The sequence below is a fragment of the Notechis scutatus genome, chromosome 6, assembly GCF_049901735.1.
Source record: "Notechis scutatus isolate UNSWTSFEM ecotype Mainland chromosome 6, rNotScu1.2, whole genome shotgun sequence".
Lineage (NCBI taxonomy): Eukaryota > Metazoa > Chordata > Lepidosauria > Squamata > Elapidae > Notechis > Notechis scutatus.
In genome coordinates this window covers 11,203,068-11,229,195 of record NC_142014.1, presented here as the reverse complement: position 1 = coordinate 11,229,195, position 26,128 = coordinate 11,203,068, and the positions used below count along the sequence as shown (strand labels likewise).

At 35.5% G+C, this 26,128-nt stretch overlaps 2 protein-coding genes across 6 annotated transcripts in view; one reads left to right on the top strand and one right to left on the bottom strand.

Moving 5' to 3' along the window:
• AASS (aminoadipate-semialdehyde synthase) overlaps positions 1-14,082 on the top strand; it is a 33,338-nt gene extending 19,256 nt beyond the window's left edge. For both annotated transcript variants that reach the window (XM_087969361.1, XM_026669064.2), the window contains 9 exons: positions 369-479; positions 2,179-2,287; positions 2,954-3,094; positions 4,819-4,986; positions 5,653-5,748; positions 7,416-7,531; positions 8,381-8,469; positions 10,647-10,823; positions 11,338-14,082. In XM_087969361.1, the coding sequence (XP_087825487.1) occupies positions 369-479; positions 2,179-2,287; positions 2,954-3,094; positions 4,819-4,986; positions 5,653-5,748; positions 7,416-7,531; positions 8,381-8,469; positions 10,647-10,823; positions 11,338-11,456 (1,126 nt within the window). In that variant the 3' untranslated portion in view covers positions 11,457-14,082. The remainder of the gene's footprint in view (positions 1-368; positions 480-2,178; positions 2,288-2,953; positions 3,095-4,818; positions 4,987-5,652; positions 5,749-7,415; positions 7,532-8,380; positions 8,470-10,646; positions 10,824-11,337) is intronic.
• A 1,430-nt stretch (positions 14,083-15,512) lies between these two features.
• Positions 15,513-26,128, bottom strand: part of PTPRZ1 (protein tyrosine phosphatase receptor type Z1) — a 106,397-nt gene continuing 95,781 nt past the window's right edge. For 3 of the 4 annotated variants that reach the window (XM_087969358.1, XM_087969359.1, XM_087969360.1), the window contains 6 exons: positions 25,521-25,594; positions 21,396-21,524; positions 20,740-20,886; positions 18,282-18,424; positions 16,948-17,083; positions 15,513-16,514 (listed from right to left, as the gene is read on the bottom strand). In XM_087969358.1, the coding sequence (XP_087825484.1) occupies positions 16,374-16,514; positions 16,948-17,083; positions 18,282-18,424; positions 20,740-20,886; positions 21,396-21,524; positions 25,521-25,594 (770 nt within the window). In that variant the 3' untranslated portion in view covers positions 15,513-16,373. Of the gene's footprint in view, positions 16,515-16,947; positions 17,084-18,281; positions 18,425-20,739; positions 20,890-21,395; positions 21,525-25,520; positions 25,595-26,128 lie in introns of all 4 variants that reach the window. The other variant, XM_087969357.1, reaches the window with a different exon arrangement.

Genomic DNA, 26,128 nt, shown 5'->3' with positions numbered 1-26,128 from the left:
ATAACATTTGAAAAATAAATTAGAGCATATTTAGAGACAAAAAAAGTTAGTCCATTTCCCAGAAAATTTATTTTTAAAAATCTGACAAATATTTCCTTCTTAAACCTTGGTATTGAATCCTATTTGTGGATGTAAGTGTGCCTAAAAAAAGAAGTTATTTTTCTTTTCGCTTTGTAACCTTATTTTAAAAGTCAGAGAATGACCTTTCCAATTAAACTGATTTTACAAAAATCGGTAATTATGGTTACCTTTCTCTTTAGAAATGAGACAACATTGGCCTGGGTTTTCTGCCTGTTTTGACAGCCTAGAAAAGAATTGGCATTTTCTACTGTTCACCTTGCCCTCACTTTTCTCCCCTCTTGTTCTAGTTTGTTGCCATATTCATTCCATCCTCTGGTTGCTAAGAAATGCATTGACAGCAGGGTGAATTTGGTGACCGCAAGTTACCTGACGCCTGAAATGAAAGAGCTACAGAAAAGGTACGAGCCTGTTTGAGCACTTAGCATCCTCTGCAGATTTCCCAGCATCATTCTTAAAGCTGAATGTAAGTAATAAGTCAGGTAAATGACTTAAATGTGCATTATCTCCAGGCACCGAAATTCACCATTTAAATCAGAATATCAAAATCCAGCATGGCTAAGTCATAACTTTGCTCCCATCTTGTGACGAACGTACAAAGGAGGCAAGGTTTGTGACAACTCTGCCCTGTTGGTGAGTGACAACAGTTTGGCCAGTCCTCACTTCTCCTTCAGATGTCACTTCCTCCAGCAAGAATGAATAACTGGCCTCATGGTTTTTTCCTCAAAATCCTTTGCAAACCGTGGCTGGATTATCCCGCTTAAGAAATATAAACAGTCTTTTGGTGGCAACACTTAGCTGTTTCTAAGAGGATGAAACAAAGCAGGCAGGATGATGTCATGCCTCTAATATGTTGGGCTTCCCAGCCATTAAACACTCCCCTCAAGTTTCTGCTTTGTTTCATAAGCTATTAAACATGTAATAGGCACATGCAATAGTATTATTTTTTTCAATTTTCCCACCTCATTCAGAACCCATGACAGTGATTTTGGCAGTTGTAACAGGGAGGTATGTACACCAGAAAGAAAGGAAATGGAAGGAAATGGAAGGAAAAGGAAGGGAAGGGAAGGGAAGGGAAGGGAAGGGAAGGGAAGGGAAGGAAGGAAGGAAGCAAGCAAGCAAGCAAGCAAGCAAGCAAGCAAGAAAGAAAGAAAGAAAGAAAGAAAGAAAGAAAGAAAGAAAGAAAGAAAGAAAGAAAGAAAGAAAGAAAGAAAGAAGATCAAAGACTAGCTATGACCTGGAGTCGAAAGTTGTTACCTTTGTTTGAAGGAAAATCATTTAAGTTAAAAACTTGGTTTTCCAGATAATTGCTTATATGTAGAAAACACATGTGTACCAGTATAGCTTACTCCCTGAAGGAATCAAGTGTGGCCCATTCAACTCATTGCAGCGCTATTTGAAAACAACTTGAAATACAATTAATTGTGTGTACCCCACTTCTTGACAATTGCAAGGTTGAAAAGCCCTGTGTTAGAGGATGGTTTGGGAGCTACTGAGTTCAATTAACAGTGGAATATAGGTAGTCCTTGACTTATAACCCCAATTGAACCCAAAATTTCTGTTGCTAAGTGAGACAAGTAAGTTTTGCCCCCCTTTAGGATCTTTCTTGCCACAGTCGTTAAGGCAATCCCTGCAGCTGTTAAATTAGCAACGTGGTTGTTAAGTGAATCTAGTCTTCTCATTGACTTGGCTTGTCAGAAGGTTGCAAAAGGTGATCGATCGCATGACCCAGGGACACGGCAACCGTCCTAATATGAACCAGTTGCCAAGCACCCACATTTGGATCACTTGATCATGTGGATGCTACAAGGGTGTCAAGTGTGAAAAATGGTTCCAAGGCTCTTCTTCAGTGCTGTTGTACCCTCAAAAGGTCACTAAACAAAAGGTTTTAAGTCAAAGGCTTCCTGGCTATCTAGCATAGCAGTGTCAAACTGGGGTCCCGCAGACCGGATGTGTCATGCACAGGCCATGCCCACCCCAGCTGTGCGAACGGAAAAAACATTGCAATACATCACATGACGGCAACATGACACCGTGAGTTTGAAACCCGTGCTGTAGTTTGCTGTTGCCTTTCACCTGACAGCTTTCCTTGTATTATAGTGCAGAGGCAGCTGGCATTGCCATTATCAGCGAAGTCGGTTTGGATCCTGGCCTCGATCATATGTTGGCAATGGAATGTATCGACAAAGCAAAAGAAGTGGGGGCTGAGGTAAGCTCGACTGAAAAAAGAATCGATGTCATCCCTCCTTGTCCCCGTTTTGTCATTATCCTCCTCTTCCTCCTCAGAAAAAAATGGAAAGCTTTCCTTTTTCCTTTGCTTTTTCTATGAAGCATCAGGTTCTACCGCACGCAAAGACAAAATGGAAAAGACAAATTCCGATGAATCTTTTGTTTTGAATTTCATCTGAGTGAAGTCCCTAGTCTGAGGAGCAGGTGAAGTCCTGCAGAAGCCAATAACATGCGGCTGCTGTAATTTTCATAAATTTATAATACATCCCATCATTTTCAGAGGGGCGTGAAGTAGAACCCCGTTCATGCCATTTCTTTTTCCGAAGCTCATCGATAGCTATGGGACTGCAGTGAACTCACTTTGTGATTTGTTTGTGCTTAGAATGCACAGGGTCGATAGGAATAAGAAGATCCTGACTCTTTAATTTTTAATTCTCTTTTTGTTACTAGACATTATAAAAGTTGAATGAATGAATTTCTAAAGAAAACTTTAGAAATTAGATGTCTTAGATGCCTTTCTGCAGGCATACTGCAAAGCTAGATTAATCCGAAATATAGAGTTAGACTGTGTTAAATAAATTCAGGAATCTCTATGGGATAAACTTAACTGAATTTAAATTGAGAACTTTATTTTCATCAACTCCAGGTGATTTCCTACACTTCCTTCTGTGGAGGCTTGCCTGCTCCTGAATATTCTGACAACCCCCTGAGATATAAATTTAGCTGGAGTCCACAGGGAGTCCTACTCAATACAGTGAAATCTGCAACCTATTTAAAAGATGGAGAGGTGACGTAATTTCTCTTTAAAAGCACATACATTTGTTTGCATGTGTGAGTGCTTTCAAGTCAATGCCTTTCTCGTAACATTTTCACAAATGATCTGCCACTGCCTTTCTCCTGGAACTGGAAGAAAGTGACTGGCCAAAAGTCACCCAGCTGGCTTCATACCTAAGGCAGGACCAGAACTCCTAGTTTCTATAGCTTGGTAATTTTGACCACTCTGGTTTCCATGTGTATACATATATATGTTAAAATGAAAAGATGACTAATATGTATATCAGGTTGAGGAGTTTTGAAGACTCTTCTGAAGTGAACAAAGTTAGTTCTTAATGGAACATTATATTATTTTTCTTTTCTTTTTTTAAAACATATTTTGTTCATTAAATTATTAAAACATTGGATATGGTCTGATAGTCCTGACATTTCTTCTTGTTATACATATTATATACAAGTTATACATATTTTATATACATTTATACATTTGTACAATTCGTTTCTATCCGTAATTACCCATTCTACAAATCCTACTTTTTATTTTGGGTCCTTCCTTTCTTTTCCCACCATTGATAAAATTTATTCCATATCTTATAGTATTCTGTTTCATCCTTATTTTTTTAATTCCAGAGTCAAATCTATCAATTTCAGCACAAATCAATATCTTTTTTATCACCTCACCTTCGTCAGGAATTTATCTTTCCATTTTTGGGCAAAATTCATTCTTGCTGCCGTGATAATGTGTACTATTAGATAAATCTCCTCTTACTATATCTGTTTGCCATAATTCCAGGTAAAAATAATTCCAGCTTATAATCTATTTTCTGTCCAATCATCTCCTCTAACCACACCTGGATCTTATGCAAAAACTCCTGGGGTTTCTTACAAGACTACCATGTATGGTAGTATGTTCCCTTAATTGGACATTTTGATTTTCAGTTAGGCAGGGGCAGATATCACTGAGGCAATTCAAGCATGGCCATTTTCGTATCACTACCCTTTTCCAAAGTTGTCTTTCTCATGTCACCCATGGCTAAAGGTAATCTAGCCTTAGCTGTCAATCACCTGTTCTATTAACTAAATTGTTTTGTTCCTTCCTTTTAGAAGAATCAATGGACAATACAATGGTCACCTAAACTGTTATGTGGTTAGGTGATCAAGGAAGAAATTGCTCTATGGGGGAGATAAATTTGATAAATAAGAGATCAAGAAGAGTCTTCCTGTTGCTCTAATTGGCATGGAGACTGTTTTAAAGGAAAGCAAAACATTGATCAGCTGCCAGCGAGGAAGGGGAGCACCCACTTTCTCCTAATTCTGAATTAAACCTGCTTTGAATTCAGCCGCACCCATTGGGACAAATTTGAAGAGGAACAAACAATTTGGCATAATAATAACTTTTGTTACTTCAAAAGACTTAAACATGAGATTATGTTAGTAGCCTAGACTTTTAGGGCATGAATCAGTAAGATTTGAGGCAATGTCAAAACTTGCCTTAAGAAAGTTTCTGTTAAAGGAAATGCAGGTTAGGTCTGTCATGGAGCACACTGAAGGTCTTGTGAAAGAACAGAGGACCAAGTAGGGACCGGAAAGAAAGTGGCCATAAATAAGATTTGGGAGAGATGCCCAACATTCATAATTGTGGGAGACAGGCATTTGTAAAGAGGAGCTTACAGGTTTGGTGGGCCCTGTCCTCAAATATAATTGACTTACATGATCGTTATTTTTCATAATCCTTAGATTATTAATATCCCAGCCGGAGGAGCTTTGCTTGATTCTGTTACTGTCATGGATTTTTTCCCAGGATTAAATTTGGAAGGTTTTCCAAACAGGGACAGTACAAAATACGCTGAACCCTACGGTATTCAATCCGCTCACACTCTTTTAAGAGGAACTTTAAGGTACACGGTAGGTACATTTGGCATCATAGATGTGTGATTGATCATAGAGAGAGCATGGGCGCCCACAGGAGGTGGGGATGAGAAAATGGATGTCATGACTCAAACCACGTGGATTATGTATTTGCATGGGATATGGAACAAAAGGATGAAAGTCTGGGCTTTTGTGTTGTGATATCTTCATGCAGATCTCATTGTTTTTTGCATCATTGTGGTTTGTAATGCATACCTGGGTTAGAGAGCTGAAGTATGTACTGTATGTCTGTACCAATTAAAAGATTAGTCAGTTGCTCTCTGGTTTTTAATTCTGGAACAGGAGGCTTTTCAAAATAGCCCCTGCTTTATGCATAGATAATCCACAACTTGCAACCATTTGTTTAGGGACTGTTCAAAATTACAACCGCACTGAAAAAAGTGAGTTATGGGTGGTCCTCACAATTATGACCGTTGCAGTTTCCCCATGGTCATGTAATTGAAATTCAGGCTCTTGACAATTGGCATGTAACTGGTTGCAGTGTCCCAGGGCCATCCAATTACCATTTGTGACCTTCCCAACTGGCTTCTGACAAGCCAAGGGAATGGAGTCAATATTGTCATGAGCTGCTTTCATGCTTCTACGGTTAGCAGGTCTGAAGATTTGTGTCATTTCCTAATCCTTTCCCTTTGTCTTTTCCAGGGTTACTGTAAAGCTATAGAAGGTTTTGTGAAATTGGGACTAATAAATCCAGAACCATGCCCTATGCTTAGTGCAACTACACCTCCTGTAAAATGGGTAAGTACCGTGTTTCTCATATAATAAGGCCGGGTCTTATTTTTTTTTGAGCCCCGAAAAAATGGCTAGGCCGTCTTTTCGGGGGTGACTTAATTCCCCCCCCCTTGCATCTTCGGGCGGGGGGCGACGGCTTGGATGTTGACCTCGGCGTTGGTGGGGCACTTCGTATCGGGGTCAACGCAGGCAGCACCATATCCGGGTGTGCAACAAAAGTACTTCCTAATGGCAAGCCCCCCCACCATTCCCCCCCATTTCGCATATTTTAATATAGGCCTTAATTTGGGGGGAGGGGCTTAATTTCATTTCATGCCTATAAAACATGCTGGGACTTCCTATTGGGGGAAGCCGTATTGTTGGAGAAACAGGGTATACCCGTTCCAAATGAGAGAAATAGAACTGAGGTTGGTATGATAATCAATTAGCTCCTGTAAATTTAGTAAGTTTACAAAAATGTATTGTTTTAAATTAGTGTAAATAAGAGCAAACCTGTAAAATCATTTTCTCTCGGGGATTCTGGGTAGAGGGGCCATCATTCAAAAGGCCCAATCTTTGGTGTCTACCAGCCTTTTATGATTTTTATTGAATATTTTTTTTACAAAGTTAAAATTACAGAAAAATAAAAAACAATCACCAGTGCATCTATTTTCAGAAAAAACTTAACAAAGGGTTTCTAGTCTTTTATAAAAGTAAGTTATATTGCTCCTTCCCTAGTCAAATAAGTCAATTTAGCCATTTCTACACATTCTGCCATCTTCCTGATACAATCTTCCATTGTGGATTTTTCCATCTTTGTGCATATAGCAGCCTTGTTGCATTTGTCTTCTATTTCTCTTGTCTGTCCTTAAATCCTATTAGGAAAAGGTTTTAGCTGAATATTAATTTTTAAAATTCTCTGCATATGTATGTATATATGTATATAATATATATCTATATCTATCTATCTATCATCTATCTATCTATCTATCTATCTATCTATCTATCTATCTATCTATCTATCTATCTATCTATCTATCTATAAATTATATGTATATAAGTCTTTTTTTAAAAGACTTTTTCACAAGTCTACCAAATATGGTAAAATGCCCCTTCATGTTCTTGATGTTTCCAACAAGTTAGTGATATGTGTCAGAAAATCTCTTCAGTGATATATACCTACAATATATCCTTCTTAAATTATTATTATAAGACAGTATAAATTTCATTTCTGTTAACCACATTCTTTCCCATTGACCTATCTGTTTGTTGTAATATGTTCTTAGCTCTTGTTATCATGCACTCTTTAACTCATTGATCTTCCATTTCAAATCAGTCAATTATACATTTTAGCAATTATATGTTCATCATGTTCTATATACCTGGTAGTTTCTTTATCTATATTCAACTTCTTCCTTAGTTATGCATATGAAAACCATTGAAAAACAAATCCTTCTATGGCAGGGCTGGCCCTAACTATGGCCCCTTTACCACCTGTGGACTTCAGCTCCCAGAATTCCTAAGCCAACATGCTGGCTGAAGAATTCTGGGAGTCTACATGTCAGAGATGCCACCCCTGTTTTATGGCCATTTTGTTCTCATGATTTCAAATTCTCAATTTTCCTGTATTAACAAATCTTGATAATGTTACCCATTTTTCAGAATGCCAATCATTTATCTTTCTTTGTGTTTAGAAAGAGCTAATGTGTAAGTTACTTGGACTTCAGCCTTCTGTCAAATATGATAAACTCCAACAGGCTGTCTGCAAACAGCTGAACGAGAACAAAAAACAGTTGGAAGCAGTGGAATGGTATGATAAAAATTTTAGGATTTCCTCTTTTTTTCTCCACTTCTAGCATTCAGATATTTCCTATACTGGACTTCTATACTGTTTTTCTTTGAAATATGTATAAGTCATGTTTGTTTAGCTCAGTGAATAAAATCAGTACTTGGATGTGCTTGCAAGATTACTGGCAGAGGTTAATTTATTGGTGTTCTTTTTTTTAGCTGCCAGCCCTCAAGTAACGGTAAACCGAGTGAAATAATGTTTAGGACAAAAGTGAGATTAATTATAGAGAGAGCAAAAGACAAGTCTCGAACTAAAAATATCAGCAATATTCTGATTTTGGTGAATAAAGCACAATATAGAATGCATTACTGAAGTCACAAAATTTTATGACTGTGAGGGAATGTAGGCGGGAGGGGTGCATTCCAGAGGCAACCCAACCTTGATTTTATGTGAGTGAGAAAGGGGGTGAAGACAGCCCCACCGTTATAGTTTACAGAATAAATTGGAGATGTAGATACTAGAGTCCTCAGTCCAGGGGTAAATCAGTCCAGGGGCAAATCAGTAGCTAATTTGATCATTTTTAATGATAAAGTAGTTCAGTGAACTGGTCAATCCCACCCCTAGCTGGCCCTTCCCACCCCCTCCCCTCCCCTCCCAGGAGTCTCCACGTGGCCCGGTTTGGGCGCCAGGTAAGTACAGGGCCTGTGTGGAGGCTCGGGGAGGGCAAAAAAAAAAAAACGGACCTCCCAGAGGCTCCAGAGGGCCGGAAACGTTTCTGGCTTCTAGAGGGCCTCTGGAGCTTGCCCCCTTTTCTGAGGGCAAAAGTCTTCTTATTGTTCTTAGCATTACCTGTTTTTATCTGCCTTTCAGGTTGGGGTTACTTGGAGACGAACCTGTTCCAACAGCACATAGTATAGTGGAAGCATTGGCCAAACACATGGAAGCAAAGCTCTCGTATGGTAAGTGACATGCTCTTCACCCTTAGTTTTATTTTCAACATTGGTAATCCTCAATGTATGACTGTAATTGAGCCAGGAATTATAGTCCTAAATCATTGCAGTCATTAAGGGAGTCACCATGTGACTCTGTCTGATTTTCCAATCATTTTTGTGTTGGCCATTAAGCCAATGCTGCAGTTGTTAAGTGTATCCATTTTATCTAATAAGTATTTTTGGGTGGAATCTAGAAGCTAATAAAATGAAGGGAGGAAATATCTAACTACCAGGTGGATTCATCCAACCTGTACTAATTAGTATCAAGGAAACAGCAAAGCATTGAGATGGTCAGACCATTCAAATGATACAGTACAGATACGCTTCAGTGCTAATTGGGACTTGAAAATCTATTGTTAAGCAGTACAGGTTTGTTTGTTTATTCCTGTCAGAAGCATCACAATTAAAATAAGGCATATACTATATGACATAAAACTTAAAATATAAAATGAAAATATGTACAAATTAAACAGATCTTACCCAGAAATTAGCAACATTCATTGCATTCTGTCGTGCTGCGAAAGGGCAGGTATACATATGTGTTGTTGTCTGCACCACAATCACAAAGATCAGAAGCAACCAGATGGCACCATTTGTTCAGAGTGTCTCTGAATCTTCTTGTACCCGCGCACAATCTACTCAATGATTTCCATACTTCCCAGCTTTCATCAGACCCAGGTGCCAGCTCCTCCACTGATTCCATCCAGTGTTTGTAGCTTTCCATAGATCCACTCTGCTTTCAAGTTCTTCAAAGTCTTCCGTCAGCCTAAGGAAGCTTTTCCTGGATTTTAATCTCTGCTGAGCTGTTGTAGGCCACAGAAAGGGTGTTGTGTAGATCAGGGTTTCCAATCTTGGCAACTTTAAGCCTGGCAGACTTCAACTCCCAGAATTCTGTGAGTTGGAGCCTGCCAGGCTTAAAGTTGCCAAAGGTTGGAGACCTCTGGTCTAGATATTGATGATATGAGTCTCTCTCTGTATGCTTCTTCTTTGTGAACAGCAGGCAGGGCAATTGCCAGCTAGGTGGTAGGTCTTTATCTAGACAGGTAGGTTTAAGGCATTTGGTGAAAAGCAAAACATCTTCAAGAAAAAGTCCAGTTTTGGAACAACTATGACCTGGATGACTGAGAATGTCTAGGCATTTGGTAATAATTCTGCTGACCTTCATTCAGAGCAACATTTACCTTCCCAGCATATGCTGATTTATAGCAGACTGGGCATAACATCGCTCAACCTCCTCAAATGTTTTTCCCTGTACAGCTATTACCAGTTGTCCCAGGTAATCAAGCAAGGAACCATGATCATATGAGCTAAATCTATTTTATTATAAGGGTCCATTAACAGATTCGATCTGAAAGTGCAAACTTTCTGCTGCCACTTTTCACCATCTGATTAATTAGGAGAGGGGTCCATCCCACAATTCTTTCTCTGTTCATCTCTTGGGGGTCTGTACCCTCTCTTCGATTGTTTCCTAGGCAACCTCTCTTTTCCTCATTCCCCCAAGGTCATTCACACATTCCATTACAGGTCATAAGTCGAAAGAATCCTGTGACTGGTTGCAACCCTTAGCAACCAGTTGCGCAGTTCCAATTGTGATAATTAATCGACAACTATGAGGGCCATTAAACGAGAACTTCATGTGACTGCAACTTCCTGCGAGCTTCTTCACCTGTGTTGGCTCATCCTAATCTGGCAGGGAAGGCCATAAATAGCAATAAATAGCAATCCCATGACCTTTTTAAATAGAGAAGTGAATCTTTAGTATGATTTGGATGGGAGTTAAGCTATGCTGTTTTAACGCATTTTTATTTTATGGCAAAGTTAGTGATAACTGGGTTTCATAATGTAACTACAGATTTCTTTTACAATTAAAACTTTATTTAGCAATAACACAATACATATAGATACACATAGAAATATGTATTTAGTTCCCTCTTTCAAAAGGTGCACTAGCAGCGCTTGTGCTAATTTTTAATTATAAACCTTTTTATTGTACTTTAAAAGATGTATTTTCAAAAAAACATTGTCTATGAATAACAGATAATTACTGTTCAATGTAGCATTAGTAAAAGTGCTGTTCTTGAAATAGTTTTGCATTTTTAATACCCAACTTGTCAATTTTTAAAGAACAATTTCCTTTTGTTTAGCCTCTGGAGAGCGAGATATGATAGTTATGAGGAATGAAATAGGAATTAGGCATCCCTCTGGTCATTTGGAAGACAAATATATCAATCTTGTAGTGTATGGAGATGATAAAGGGTATTCTGCGATGGCCAAGACAGTGGGATATCCTACTGCTATTGCAGCAAAGATGATTCTTGAAGGTATGTATCTTTCTTCCCAACTTTTAACTAAGGAGTTCTTGAAAGTAATGGGATTGCTATAAAATGCCTCCTGAAAAGGCATAACTTACTTATTATACCTATTATGCCTTTCTATTTATATAGTAAGTTAAGCCTCAGTGCCCAACCATTTATTTTAAAGAGCTTGGGTTACATTCAGTGAGATTTTGTTAAGATATGTTCGTGTTGTTCTAACCTAGAAATATGTGTGTAGTAATTCCCCAGAACAATCCTATCCTCATATTTCTAGTATGTTCCCAATTTTTTATTTCTCTCTCTTTCTCTGAATGAAAGGAAATGAACTGTTCATTTGAAATTAATACAATTCAAGAATAAGTAAAGACGCAAACCTTAACTGCAAGTAGAATTCCATTGTATCTTTTTATTAAATGAGTACCCACTCTTCCTTAAATGAAATGTTGTAGAACCATTATGCTGTTTTGCCCCTCTAAAATTTCTTCAAAGAGAAAATTATATTTCTTATTTTGTATTTCAGGTGAAATTAACAGCAAAGGTATGATTGTCCCATTGACAAAGGATATATATGGACCAATGCTGAAGCGTATTCAAGAGGAAGGCATTGCATACACAACCCAGAGTGTTATCAGGCAATAAAGCAGCAATTCATGTTCCTCTCAGCCGTCCGTCCAATGAGTTTCTAGTATGCACAAATTAAAGCTTGAAAAACTGCCATGGATACCTTCAATTGAGAAGTCTTCTGTGTTGAATCCATTGAAATGAACAGAACAGCAAAAAAGGATTTCTATTACCTTGAAAACCTCCAGCCTTTGGTACAGGCTTTCAATGAGATTATCCTATTGAATTGGGTTTATTAAAGGCTACAATTCCAACGAACTTATTTGGAAGCAAATCTCAATGGCTTCTGTTCCATTCGTGTACCACAATATTATCACAATATTTATCATAGCATGATATTTTTTTTTCTTCAGAAATGTAGGATTTTTATACACGACGCAAGGATCTTAAGGTTGTGCGAAACTATTTTTCATTGTTTCATAAATGCTGCAAAATTGCTGCGTATGGTGAATATTAAGACTATTTTCTATTACAGTATTTAAAATGGATTTCTAAACAATGTGTTTCTAAATTTAGAAAGATTTGCTGTTTATTAGGAATGAAGAGGTTTATGACCTAAGTGCCCATACTGTTGATTTTGAAAAGCTCTCAACTCCACCCAGATATGCTTAAGTTTTGTTATTCATTGGTCTTCTAAGAATGTGTAAGGGATCATTCGTTTTTTCCATGAGCCGTTTTTGTTGTCACTTTGTCATTTGACCCATATGCTTGATGAACATCTACACTGATTCCTTGAATGATAACTATAGAATCAAAAGTAGTTTGGCTTTTCTAAAAAAAACTTAAATCATATTGTTCAGCTAGCTCAGTCTTAAGCACTTCCAGTTAAAGGCTACAGTTAACAGAATTGGAAAATATCTGTCTCTGGAACTCTGAAGACCTTTTCCTAAAACGGAGATGTTAATGTGCAATAGACCAGCCTTTCCTATCTTGGTTATCCTCCAACGGTATTGGGACTTGCAGATTCCCATATTATTAGAATGTATGCACAGTTCGTTGAATGTCATAAAAACTGATCCAGCTTTGCAAAGGAGATATGATTTTATAACCAAAGGGAAACGTGTATTTTTAATTTAGCATTTTTATTGAGAATATGATTGTTCTAGACACTTCTATAATATATGTTTAAAATATTATTGTGGAGGAAAAATGATCTACTTTGCTTTACATTTGCAAACTGTTATATTCCTTGAAATTATGTTTTATATATCGGAGAACTTCTAAATTCTGAATTGATATGTAAAGTTGCCAACTAGTTTATTTATTTACATTATCTTGAAGACAGAATATTCTTTGGTGCCTTTAAGATTCTTACATGTTTCAATATTAGAGAGAAACAATATATTAGAGAAATATCTGGTATATTAAAAAAATCTGTTCTTGTTCTGTAATGGACTTTCAGATCAGTGAATAATATGAATTATCTGTTTTAAATGGAAACATGGTGCATAGAAAGGAAACCAGGATGTTTTCTTCCATTCTGGAATGGAAAAAGGTATTTTTTTTTATCCCAGGGTGGGAAAAATGTGGGAAGAATTCATTTGAAAGTATGGATAAAAACTGAGTGTGATGGGGAAAATGTGGAGTCTCCACTGACATCTGCAGCCAAACACTGTTCCAAGATACAATGTGTGGTAGCTCCAACTCTTTTTTTTTTTTTTAGTATTTTTGGATATACAAATACTGAATTTACACAGAGGCCCCTGATATTTGATGTATTAGTTCAGAGCAATTTTTAATATTGTATAATTCTGTGCACATTTACTGAAAAGTAAATTCTACAGTAGCCAGGAAATGTAATCTGTTTATCAATAGAGGCTTTAGTATCATTAATATCCCTAATTTTATTTTTTTGATGCTCACTTATGTTAACAGAAGATAATTGCTATCTGAAATCATTTAGGTTTTTTTAATACAATGTCCAATGTTTTTTCTCTGCCTGTTGCAGTCACTGAGAAGTAGGAAAATTGAGTTCAAGATATTTACTGGAATGTAACGGAACTGCTTCATTTATACTTAGCAAATTTTGTAGAAAAAAATTTGTGGGCTGTTGGTTTGCAAACATTTTGCTGCCCAAATTCACAACAAAGTGTCTCACTTTGTACAATCCCAATAACATAACAAAACATCCTGTTCTAAAATAAATCTGAAAAGGTTAAATCATAAAGCTGTGTTACTGTGCATTTCTGTGGTTCCTGCATAGAAGAATGTATGCAGGGAGAAGTGGGAGAATAAAGAAATAAGGAATAAATGTATCCGTAGAGTTTCGGGAGGGATGATACACAAGCTTAGACTTCACTCAGGGAAAAAGGCACAACCTGTTTAAGAGAAATTTTTCAGGTAATCCAGAGTTGATTCAGATCTTTACTCTTCACCTCCCCAAATAAAAGGATTATCACGGAAGCCTTAGTTTTATATGGTTTTCAGTTTACAGTATCGGAAAGGGACAAGAAATTGCCTGAATAAATCCAGAGTCACTGACATAAAAAGTATGCTTGTGAAAGGCTATTTTGTAATTTGTATTGTTTTTGAAAATTAATTACTTGCAGAGAGGTAAAGTGAAGGGTAATGTGTTACATTGGGTTTAAAAAAAATCTGGTGCTTTTGCTATCCTGCCACACAAAATAAAAATGTTTGACTTTCATGTGTGAGCATCTTTTTAAGAGTAATGCTCTGGGAGCAATTCATATATGCAAGAAGAGTGTTCATGCTGCATTATTATAATATTAAAAAGTTTACGTACAGTGAAGTGCAAAGAAGCATTAGATCTACATGCAGAAATGTTTTCAATTCTTTTAAGTATAAGGCATCTGTTAGAGATTCCATAAGGTGTGTTGGAAGATCTCTATTTCTCATAACTGCATTAATGTAGTAAAGTATTAACTGCAACTAAATCTCCTTAGCTTTTGAGATCACTCAAGTTAGGTTAAAAAGAAAAGTACAGTTAGCCACAGAAGACCTTCAATGGCTCATGATTTTTTTTTTCCAGAATTAATGAGGATTGATAAAGTTGCTGCAATATTACCAAATGTCAAAATGAATATTAATGGATAAACTTATATATCCGTAGCATTGGCCTCTTTTAAAGCTAAGGTTGCACTTCAGAATGTTGCCTGATTTTGTAATGAAAGATTTGGTTCTAACAATGAGAAATGAAGCACCAAGTTAAAATCAAAACATTTGGTTAACAATGAGCCAGAAAGGCATGTATTAGAACCATGAATCACTATGATCAGCGAAATCCTGGAAAACTTCATAGTGGTTGGACTGACTTTTAGGAAAGGGACTGTGTACAAGAATGATCTGAAGGTTTGCCTTTGTTAGGATCATTTGTATTTCTGAATACTTATTTCTAAAATATATGTGCCTTTCTGTTCCCAAAAAGATTCTAAGCACCTTACAAATACAGATGGTTCTTCACATATAAGTGTTCAACAATCATTAAAATCACAATAGCCTTGGGAAAAAAATGTAATTTACAACCTGTCCTCAAAGGTACAGCTGTTGCACTGCCCCTTTGATCATGTGATCACAATTCAGCTGCTCAACAACTGGCTTGATTTTACAACTGGTTGCAGTTAAGTGATCATGATTTGCAACCTTTCCAGCTGGTTTCTGACAAGCAACATCAACTGGGGAAACTGGATTTGATTAACAACCATGTGATTTGTTTAACAACAAACAGTGATTTGTTTGATAGTTGTAAAGGCGATTATAAAATCAGATCCAGTATGTGATGACCACATTGTTTAGCAACTGGAATTCCAGTTCCAATCATAAAATAAAAATTACCTGTAACAATAAAAAAATGAAAGCAAGAAAGAAACCACCATCCAAAAAGCCCCTAGCAACAGTAAGGTTTCTTGTTGAATAACACAGAGAGGGCAAACGATCATCTTACTTGCCTCCTATAGGAAAAGGCCTTCCACAGATGGAACACAGACATAAAAACTGTTTGGAGGATCTGGGTGTCAAACTTAATCCTTAGTATCAAGGCCTGTGAACATTTTCCTGCCTTGCCAATATTTTGCTGCTAAAAAATGAAAAGGCATCTCTGAAGGTACAACGAAGGTCTTTTAAGAGTGATGAGGCAGATTTTATTTTTGCCAAGTGTTCAATACAAGTTGAAATATTGATAAACTCATTTTTGTAATGCCGTGGATAAAAACTATTGAAACAATGCTTAGTACAGACGTTATTTTCATAGAAACTTCGTATTTCAAAACAAGTATATCTTGATTTCCCACAAAAGTTAAAATTACATGCAGAGATAGTTACCATTTAGGATGCATGACAATATATCAGAAGCTACTAAAACTAAGAACAGGTAATTAACTACATCATTTTAAGAATGCAATTACACAGAACTAGAAAACTGACTTTGTAGTAAAATATAAAAATCTACAATTATAAATATAAATTTGGTCCATGGAATCCACTCTAGAAATATTTACAATAAGTATCAGTCCTACTAAATGCCTACTAAAATCTTAAAATGTTGAATATTACAGAGAATATATTTACATTCTACCATATTAAAAGTTAAATTTCTAACAAAGGTATTAAGAGTGCTATAAATAACAGGAAATTGGATACTAAAATGTGTGTTGCTGAAAACTTCAGCATCCATAGTTATGATAAAATTTAAGTGAAAATGTAATCACAAAAATTAAAAACTAATACTGTAAAAGACTACATACCATTCTTAGAAACTACAGAGTTCAGTAAAATTAGTTCAAACATAACAAAATGCATTACGAGATTTTTTTTTTCTCAAAAAGGCACACATTGTTAATGTATTTGCAAGAAATGTTTATTCAAATCAAATGAGATAAAAAAAGATTATCTAATAGCTGGACATCATCCTGCCCCACGTAAAAAAAAAAGGAAATATTTCCAGCTCCGGATAGTTGCTCTGTCATATTTTGATTGAAGTCAAACTAATGATTCCAAACTCTCTGCTGCACTGCCATCTGGTAAAGCTGAGCCATTACTGTCGATGGATATCGAGGGATTTTCTTCTTGTCTTGAACTAACAAGACTGAGGACAGTTTTGTACAAAAACTGGTAATGGTCCTAAAAGATTGTGGGTGGGTAGAAAATGATGGGACATTAGCGTAGCTTGTATGGATTACAAGAATCACTAACAGCACATTCAGTCAGCAGGTAGTAAGAAACAAGCAACCGCATGCTCAGGAGATGGTTGAGAGAGACACATCAATTTGTCAACCCCCAAAGAAAGGAGAGCATTTTCTTGGCCAAGAATAGTGCCTAGGTGATGGTAGGGAGAAAATATCAAGTGACATATTCAAAATGGTAAAAGCTGTTTCTGAGTTATAGATTAATTATATCCATGTTCAGCAAATTGGCAAATTAATTGTGGCTAATATGAAGCAATTCCAGGCCTGCTATTTTAAACATTTAAGATGAGATTTTATCTCTTTGGGAATGGAATTTCAGCCCACAAAGAATGCAGTTTCATCATGCAGAGTAATTCTTGCCTACTTACAAGATCTGTGAAGACTCCAGGTCTCATCAAATTGATCATCTTAGCTACATGATAAACATCCACACAACTTTCATTTTCTAGCTGATGCATAAGTGTTGTTAAAGCACAGAAGGTACCTGCTGTCACTCCACCATGCCTTATGAAAAAAAAAATACACAAATGTATATTTAGAAAATGAACAAGCTCTACATTTTGGGAAAATACACAACTGCTTAATAATAATGCTATTTAGGACTTCCTAGAAGGTTAGAGAATTAATCAAATGTGATTTATTTATGATCAACTGCTGGTTCTAATCACCATTAGATGGGCATATCTACTAAAAACATATTAAAGGGTTCACATTCTCCTATTTAAGAGCATCTTCATTACCACTTGATCTGCTTGATTGTTGCAGTTCTTATAAAACTTAAAATATAAAAAAATGATGTATGCACACTACTTTTGGACCTTTTACTGGTCATTATAAACCAGTAAATCTCTTGCCTTCCACTTCAAAACTTTGCTTACCATCTTTCTTTTTTTCCTTTTTTCTATTTCTCAAAATCATTTCTTCTATGAATTTCTTGGGTCTATTTTGAAGCAGAATTAATGTCTTTGAGTTGGCATGACAGTTAACTTTTCTGTGCCACTACATATATTATTATCCTTTTAAGTAGTTTTATATGCATGCTGTTTTAAATGAGTAAATATAGCAATAGAACATGTAAATACATTTCATTGCTTTAAATTACAGAGGATAGTGCTAGGACACCTGACTAGAAAGTGGGACGCCCTGAGTTCTAGTCCAGCCTTAGCCAGGAATTACTATGGGCCAGTCACACTCTCTCAGCCCAAATCTCTTCACAGGGTTGTTGTTATTTTGGAGGAGGAAGGAGGAACTCAAGGTATGCTGGCCACCTTTAGTTATTTGTAAAAATAATAAAGGCAGGATGCAAATAAATAAGTAAATATTTTTTTTAAAAAACAGTTTATTTTTTTTCCTGACACAACAATGACTAAATAGTAAGAAATTATTAGTCATTGCTTTTGCATGATCCTTTACTTATAATGATTTTCTTATTCTATTAAAGTGTCGCTAATTCTTTCCTACGTACTCTTAAACCGTTTTACTCCACAGACAATTCCCACAGATGCAATATACTGAAGTAGTAGCAGAGTCAAGATATGAGTCAAGAAGTCATTGTTACAAGATGTTGAATGCTGGCAATTTTTAAGTGGAAGAGAAATTTGGTTCCAATTTCTTTCTATAAATATGACTTTTATAAATCACAGATGCTGTATAAAACATATATAGAGATGCGAACAACTATTGAAATTGAATTAATACTTACTCATCATGCACAATCATAGGGCCATCTCTGTTGGAAGTTTCTTCTTTTATGATGCTTATAAGTTCAAATGTTTTACTAATAGGGCTATCTGGATTTGGCCATTTTGGACACTGAAAGTGCCTCACTTCAAGAACGTAATCATCCTCAAAGATTAAAAAAAAACAGTGCATTTAATTTATTCATATTTATGAAACAGGTGAATTGATACAACTGAGAAACATGTTTGGCTTGTAAATTTCCCACAGTTCTGTGAAAAGGTACTTGCCCCCTTTAGGGTTTTCTGAATGATGACAGCTCTTTGCCACTAAACACATTAGAATTACAGATATATAAAAGATTGAGTGAAAAGAACCTCAACCTCCTCCTCAAATGCTCGGGACATGTTTCATTTAGTTCATGAACAAATAATCCTACACACAATGTCCCAGTTAATCTACATTCCTTTAAGAAAACAGGAGTGACTTTGGTCAACTCTGTTTTATACAATTTTTAGGTCATTCAAGGGAAATTCTCATCATGCAAATTCTAGACGCAAGTCATAATACCCCTGAAATCAACATTTTGAAAATCTGGGTAAAAAGTCACTGATGCCTTTCAATCTGTAAAATATTACAAAACTATTTCTAAAATTCTGGAGCTCTACTGATCTCTGGTCAGGGACATAATCTTAAAATGGAGAATGTTTGGAAAAACAGCTAATTTCCCCAAAGGTGGCCATCCTGTTAAAATGAATTAAAAAATGCAACATAAAAACTGAGAACATCATCAAGAGAACTGTGATGATTTTTTTTTCCATTTTGCAAAGCACCATTGATTGCCAAGATGATTGTTTATCTCAGTTATTAAAATGTATCTCTATAGAGGAATGTTTTATGGAGAGATGAATCAAACATGCCCACATTTAGTCTACAATGATATTGTGATGCCTTGTGGAAGCCAAAGCCTGCATTTTAGAGTAAGACTTTCATACCATTTATGAAAGGAAATACTGCCATGGGTAGGGTTGTTTTGCTGCCTTGGGAACTGGGCATTTGGTCATCATTTAAGGAACTAAAATATCTGCTTTATATCAGAGAATTGTACATGAGAAAATCAGGGCATTAACAATTAACTGAAGAAGCTGAAGAATAAGTGGGTTAAGAAGCAAACATGCAAACAGGTCTACAGAAAATGGGTTAAAAAAAAATTCAAGATTTGCTTGGAATGGCCAGGTCAAATCAAAACCTAAACTTTGTACTAATATTTTGACAGATTGTGAAATGAACTGCTCATGCTAGAAAATTCTGAAATGATATTGAACTGAAACAGCTTGGCATGGAGTAATGGCCAGAGTTCCGATACAGCAATATAAAGAACTAATAACTAATTATAAGAAGCATACTAATCAATTAATTGTTAACTCACTGCCTTGAGTTACTTATAAGGTGATAAAGGTGGAATAAAATCTAATAAATAAATAAATGTGGCTGCGATTACTGCACCTGAAGGTGGTATAACCAGATACGTAAAGGAACAGTTACATTTTCATACTTGTTCACTACATAGTGGATCACAAAGTATGAAATAAATGAAACAAGCATCGATGTGACTTATTCACTCAGACTCCTTTTCATATCAGCAAGACTACATGAATTTCTGGTAACATTAAATGGCAAAGTTAAATAAAAATTAAGACCCTCCAAAAGGTTAAATACAGGTAGCCCTCAACTTACGACCACAAAAGTGCCCAAAATTTCTGTTGTTAAGTGAGACATTTATTAAGTGACTTTCTTGCCACAGTTGTTAAATGAATCAGTTGATAAATTAGTAACCCGGTTGTTAAATGAGTCTGGCTTTCCCATCGACTTTGCTTGCGAGAAGGTCGCAAAAGGTGATCATATGATCTTGGGAGACTGCAATGGTCATAAGTATGAACCAATTGCCAAGCATCTGAATTTTGATCACATGTTCACAGAGGATGCTGCAAAGGTCGTAACTGTGAAAAACAGTCATAAGTCATTGTTTTCAATGCAACTTTGAACAGTCACTAAACGAACAGTTGCAAGTCAAGGACTAACTGTACTTCTTCATAAAAGTATATATGCATATTTATTAGTTTAGAAATTTCCATGAACATTTTAACTTTAATCATTTTCTGTTGATATGTCTCTATATATCAATGATCCATCTCAGAACATGGATACACGTGCTTAAATTATATTTTTGGTTGTTATGAATAAACACTTTATTCACTTTAAGAATATTCCAACCAAAGAAGAAATAATTATATCATGGGTTTACTTTGTGCCTTACTTTAAGATATTTAATTATGACATTTGGAATTACAAAAATATAAATGATAGGGCTAGAAAGCAAGCTATTGTAACCCCCTCCCCCATAAAAGCAAACCAATCATCTGAGTTGTGTTTGAATTCAAATGACAGTAATACACTATTGTATAGTAGGAGAACAAGTATACTTGTGTAGCTTCTAAAATGAAATCCTGGATTATGAGTTTCTCTTCACTGGACAAACACTTATGCTCTTCCGAAATCAGGCTGACTTTAAAGCTTTCACAATTTATAGGATCTTCTTTATTTGGCCAGTAGACAAATTCATCTTCTGCCTGCTAAAAAAGGAAAGGAAAAGAAAAAAAAACCCTTCAGATTTGCTATAAACAAAAGTAATGGTTATTTTAATAAACTAAACATGACGTAATTTAATTGCACATTCTAAACTTGATGAGTACAATCAAGAATTTTAAAAGATATTGTTCTGGTTTTGTTTAGAAAATCAGTAATTGTTCAGTGCATTTTAAAGCATAAATACAAACTTTTAAACAAAGTTATCATGCCAGGCAACAATTTCCTATCTCTATTCTTATAACAGAAATATATTATCTTTTCAGAATTCCATCATTTTAAGTATTTTATTTTTATTATTCCTATTATGTCCAAAAGACTATTTCCCATGTCTTCATTAAGATATTAGTAATGAGAAAAGTAGTTTTTTATATCATTTTCTTATTTTTAACATCGAGTTCACTAATCAGTAAAGCGATGAGTTTCTGTTTCGTGATTAACAACTCTAGTAAGTAATAAAAATGCTGATATGAAGCAAAGCATTTAATCTTACCATATTTTGACTATCAGGGAGCATAACAATTATTTGAGCATTGTGATCCCATATCATTTTCCAGAAATCTTTGATAGTGTGTAGCAAAGGATGTTGGGTAATAATGAATTCATTACTTTGATAATAACCCTGTAAAGAATACAAATTAAATTAAGGACACCCTGTTTCTTATAAGCATGTGTTTCTTATAAGGAATGCTCTTCCACTTAATAGGATTGTGCTGCTTCTTAGAAGCCTCAGAAGAGGCATAATCTTATTAAAAGCAAGAAGATTCCTCCAGAAGGTGAAGTACTAAACCAGTGCATAGACCCCAGACTAATGCAGAAACATTTTAGAGCAGGGATGTCAAGCTCGCATCGTCACAGTGTGAGGACGTGACATATCACGACTTTTGCCCCCTTTGCTAAACTGGGCGTGAGCATGGCCAGTGTATGACACATCTGGCCAACGGGCCGCAAATTTGACACCACTCAGTGGGTTTCTTGTTCAACCTTTTCCTTGACCTGTTTTATAACTATATGGCTTAGGGTTTTTAAAAAATGGTTATATTGGCAAGGAAGAATATTCAATCATTTTCAGTTCTTTGATAGCGAGTACGTTAATTTTTGTCTTAAAGTAATCCCAAAGGTGATTTTTCAAAAGGCAATTGGATTTTGTTTTTCTTTGAAGATGTTTTTCTTCTCATCTAGGAAGTTTTTTAAATTCTTCAGAGTTCTTCAGAGAACTGAAAAAACTGAGGATGAGAAGCAAAAAGTCCTCAAGGAAAAACAAAGAATGTCCAGTTGCCTTTTGGAAAAGCACATTTGGGGCTTCTGGTTTGAGCTTCTTCGGTGACAGACCGAAATCCGCAATTGTGCACGGTTTTTATCTGTGCTCGCCGCTGGAGTGCCCCGAGCTGGCTGGTTTCAGGGCTAAACCACACCGTAGAGGTGGTAAAGAGGGGGGAGACTGCCAGCAGGGTTGAGGAGAGTCGCATCTCTCCTCCCCAGCTGGCCATTACTCCCTTTCACGAAGGCAGTTGCAGCCGTGGTCAGAAATGGCCACCTCAAAGAAGAACTCGACCGGAAAAGAATGTGCAGGAGGAAGATAAGAAGAGAAAGTTTTGGCTGACCGGGTCGAACTGAAAAAGCAACAATATAAGGTTCCCTGGAATTTGAATTATAAAGAATAACATTGCTCCCAAAGAAGACTTTGAAGCGACGAATGAGAGAGGGAAGGGAAAGGATTTGGTTTTTTTTTCTTTTCTTCCCTATATTGACAACTAAGAGATTTAAGCAAGAAATCAGGAAAAATCCACTTAGACATTAACAGATATTTAAATAAAATATCTATCAAAATAAAATGTCAAAGGGATAATAAAGATTTCTGGATTCTCAAAAACTTTTAAAAGAAGGAAAAAAACAAAAGGGTGGGATCTGGAAAAATGGAGGAGACCACCTGGAAGTGAAAGGAATTAACAGTGAAACTTTAACAAGATTCCTAAAAGATACATTTTAACTGAAACTTTGTAACAAGATAAGAGAATCCCAGGAAGAGACAGTGGAAAAAAGAAGCAAGAAGCTTTGGATTATTTGGATGACTTGGGGATTTGGGGCTATTGGATCTAAAGGACTAAAATTAATCGAGTGGTTGTTTAAAAGTTTTTAAAATGGTATCACTCTTGGAAGAATTGAGAATGGAACTTAAAAAACAGAAAGAAGATGCACAAGAAGGAAGAGGTTCTTTTGGCTTCGTATTTCAATTTTTAGAAATGAAGATCCTGAACTATGAGAAACAACAAGAAATGCCTGTAGAACAAGAAGGGCGAGACAAAGAAGAAGCCATCTTCAATGACCAAGTATTTCTCTGTGGGGAAAAGAAAGCAAAGGGGAGAAAGAGAGTGAAAAATTTAAGATTTGAAAAAACAACCCAAAAAAGAATAGTTTGGAAAGTAATTATAACATTAGGGAGGATTACAGAAGAGAGAATCAGAATTAGAGAGAGAAGGGGTCAAAAAGGGAAGGGAGAAGAAGAGGAGGAAGAGGGAAAGGAAAATAAATTATAAAGGACAGAAACAGTACACAGAGAAACAGGGAAAACCTACAAAGATTAAGGGTATAAGCCTATTTAGAAGACACAATGGGTGAAAATTTAATTGAAAGGGGATTCTGCAAGGGTACATAAGATAGTATTGTTATATTAGAAATAGAAATGAACCTTGAAAATATGAAACAAGTGTGATTAAAATGATAGATAAAATACTCATTGTAATTTAATGGAATGTTTAATAAATAAATGAAATAAAGAGAATAAGAGAATGGAATGAGGAAAGGAGGGGAACATTTTAATTATCATTAATGTGTTATAAAATTTTAAGTGAAGAGGAATATGAAAGAAATATGAAAAAAATATGGAAATATTATAAGTGCTCCTAGAAGTATGATATCCTATTGAAAAGAAATATTAAAGAAGTTAAAGATTATAACTAACATTAATGATAGAGCTGAATTGGAATAGAATAAGTATTTTATTTATTATTGTTATATATATACTTTTTCTTTAAGAACTTAGTACGTATTTTAAGAATGTACCAAGCAGAATTTGACTGGAAGTTATGTGTTATATTGAATGTTGTAATTGTAAAGGCATAAATTGAAGTTTAAATAAGATGTAAAGATCCAATCAGTAACTACAGGGGAAAATTTTGTTTAATGAGAAAAGAAAATATTAAATTGAAACAGGACAGACAAAAGCATAAATATAATGATTAGAAAGATATTGAAACTTAGAAAAAGATATATATATAATTGAATTTAGAAAGGAATGAGATAATTAAAAGTAAGATTGAGAAAACTAAGGGAAGGGAAAAATTATTGAGAAAACGTTAAAATAGTAATAAGATATGGAATAGAACACAAAGATGAATATGAAATTGAATTTGTGTCTGTATGGAGAAGTGATAACTCGGGACCATGCTATTCTCAAAAAAAGAAATTTTACTTGTATTATGTTTTGTGAAAACCCAAATAAAATTTCTATTAAAAAAAAAGAAAAAGCACATTTGGGACAACTCTAAAAATGTTGATGTAGCATAATTTTACTAGTTCTCTATAAATATACTTTAAATTGGCTATTTATATGTTCAATTAGAGTAATAAATAATTCGTGCTTTTTTGTGGTTTTAACTATGTTTAGTTATTTATAGGTTTTAATTTCCCTTTTATTTTTCTAGGGATTTTTACCACTGCTTATAGTATAGTGTAGCGTAGTGTAGTATACTATATAGTCTAGTCTAATATATACTCCCCTCTTCACTGTACAGCTTGTTAAAAACTTTTAAAAACAAGAAAGCAACAACACAACAAAAAAGATGGCAGAAATGACAAAACTCAATTGGTCGAGGTCTTTGTGCTGAAAAATTAATCTGAATTGTGTTTCTGTGGTACTTTTCCTCTTCTTTTTATTGCATTTGTTTTTATATTTTTTCCCTCTTTTCATATTGACTCACGGAACACCTTCAGATTGCACCATGGATTTTCAATGGGACTGATTATTTAGCTTTCCTTTCCTTCCAAAAGTTCCAAAATAGGTGAATTAAAGTTCCCAAAGATGATGCCTTTCATTAAAAAGACCCCAGTATGAGCCTGCAGTCCCTGGCCTCTATGTCCTTTCAGTCTGTAATCAGTGGGAAATGGACAGAGCTGGAGGTGGGGTGGGAATTGCTTAAAGCTGCAGTTACTCCATCCTGGGGTTGGGATGGTTCAAAAAGCTACAAATAAATATTAAACTGTCATCTCCAGCTATAAATAGCTCCTGTTTTCTAACTTAAGGACTAGCATGGATTTCTGAATAACTCTTCACCTTAAAGAAAGCTGTGTCATGGTATCAAAGCCAGACATTGTGTAATGTAGTGCTGGTCCTTAAATTTTACTTGATGTATTGAGGCCAGTTGGCTCAGCCTATCGACGGCACTTAATTCACACCAAATAATTGCAGCTCTTGGTGTTCTCCTTGCCCTACCTAGGTTTGTTGCTGCTTTGTTGGGCAAATGGGCAGGCCTTGGCTGACACAAAGGAAATTCCTCAGAAAGCTGACACAAATGTGTAGATCAATTCAAATTGCAGTGTGATTTACAAGGTAACTCACCATAATATAGGACGCATTGATGTAATCAGTGCCCTCACCAGATAATGATGAAATACCAACTCTAGATCTTTCCACTGTAACACAAATATAAGGATTTATTGGGGAGGGTGGTGGCCAAACACCAACCATTTTATGACATATATTTTAAAATTCTCCTATTAACATAGGAACCAATATCTGCAGCTAAATCTATTGTATTTATTTTACTGGGAGGCCTGGTTTCCTGAGATCCAGAATGGGCCTTTCCTTTCTTTTACCCTCCCATCTAAGCAAATGATATATTTTGGATCATTTGTACACCTGTCCTATTGTTTCTCTTATTCTTTTATTTTTCTTATATGTACCCATTTCATGTATTCACAACTATGTATACACTTATACTTATTATCTTGTAAACAATTGGCAAATCAATCAAATAAATAAATAAATAAATAAATAAATAAATAAATAAATAAATAAATAAATAAATATTTAATCCCTTCAGATGAAGTTATGCTAAATTGCTCCTCCTCCATTTAGTAATGTATGAAAGGTCTGTAAATTGTAAGAAGGAATCTTTCTTTCTTTCTTTTCTTTTCTTTTCTTTTCTTTCCTTTCCTTTCCTTTCT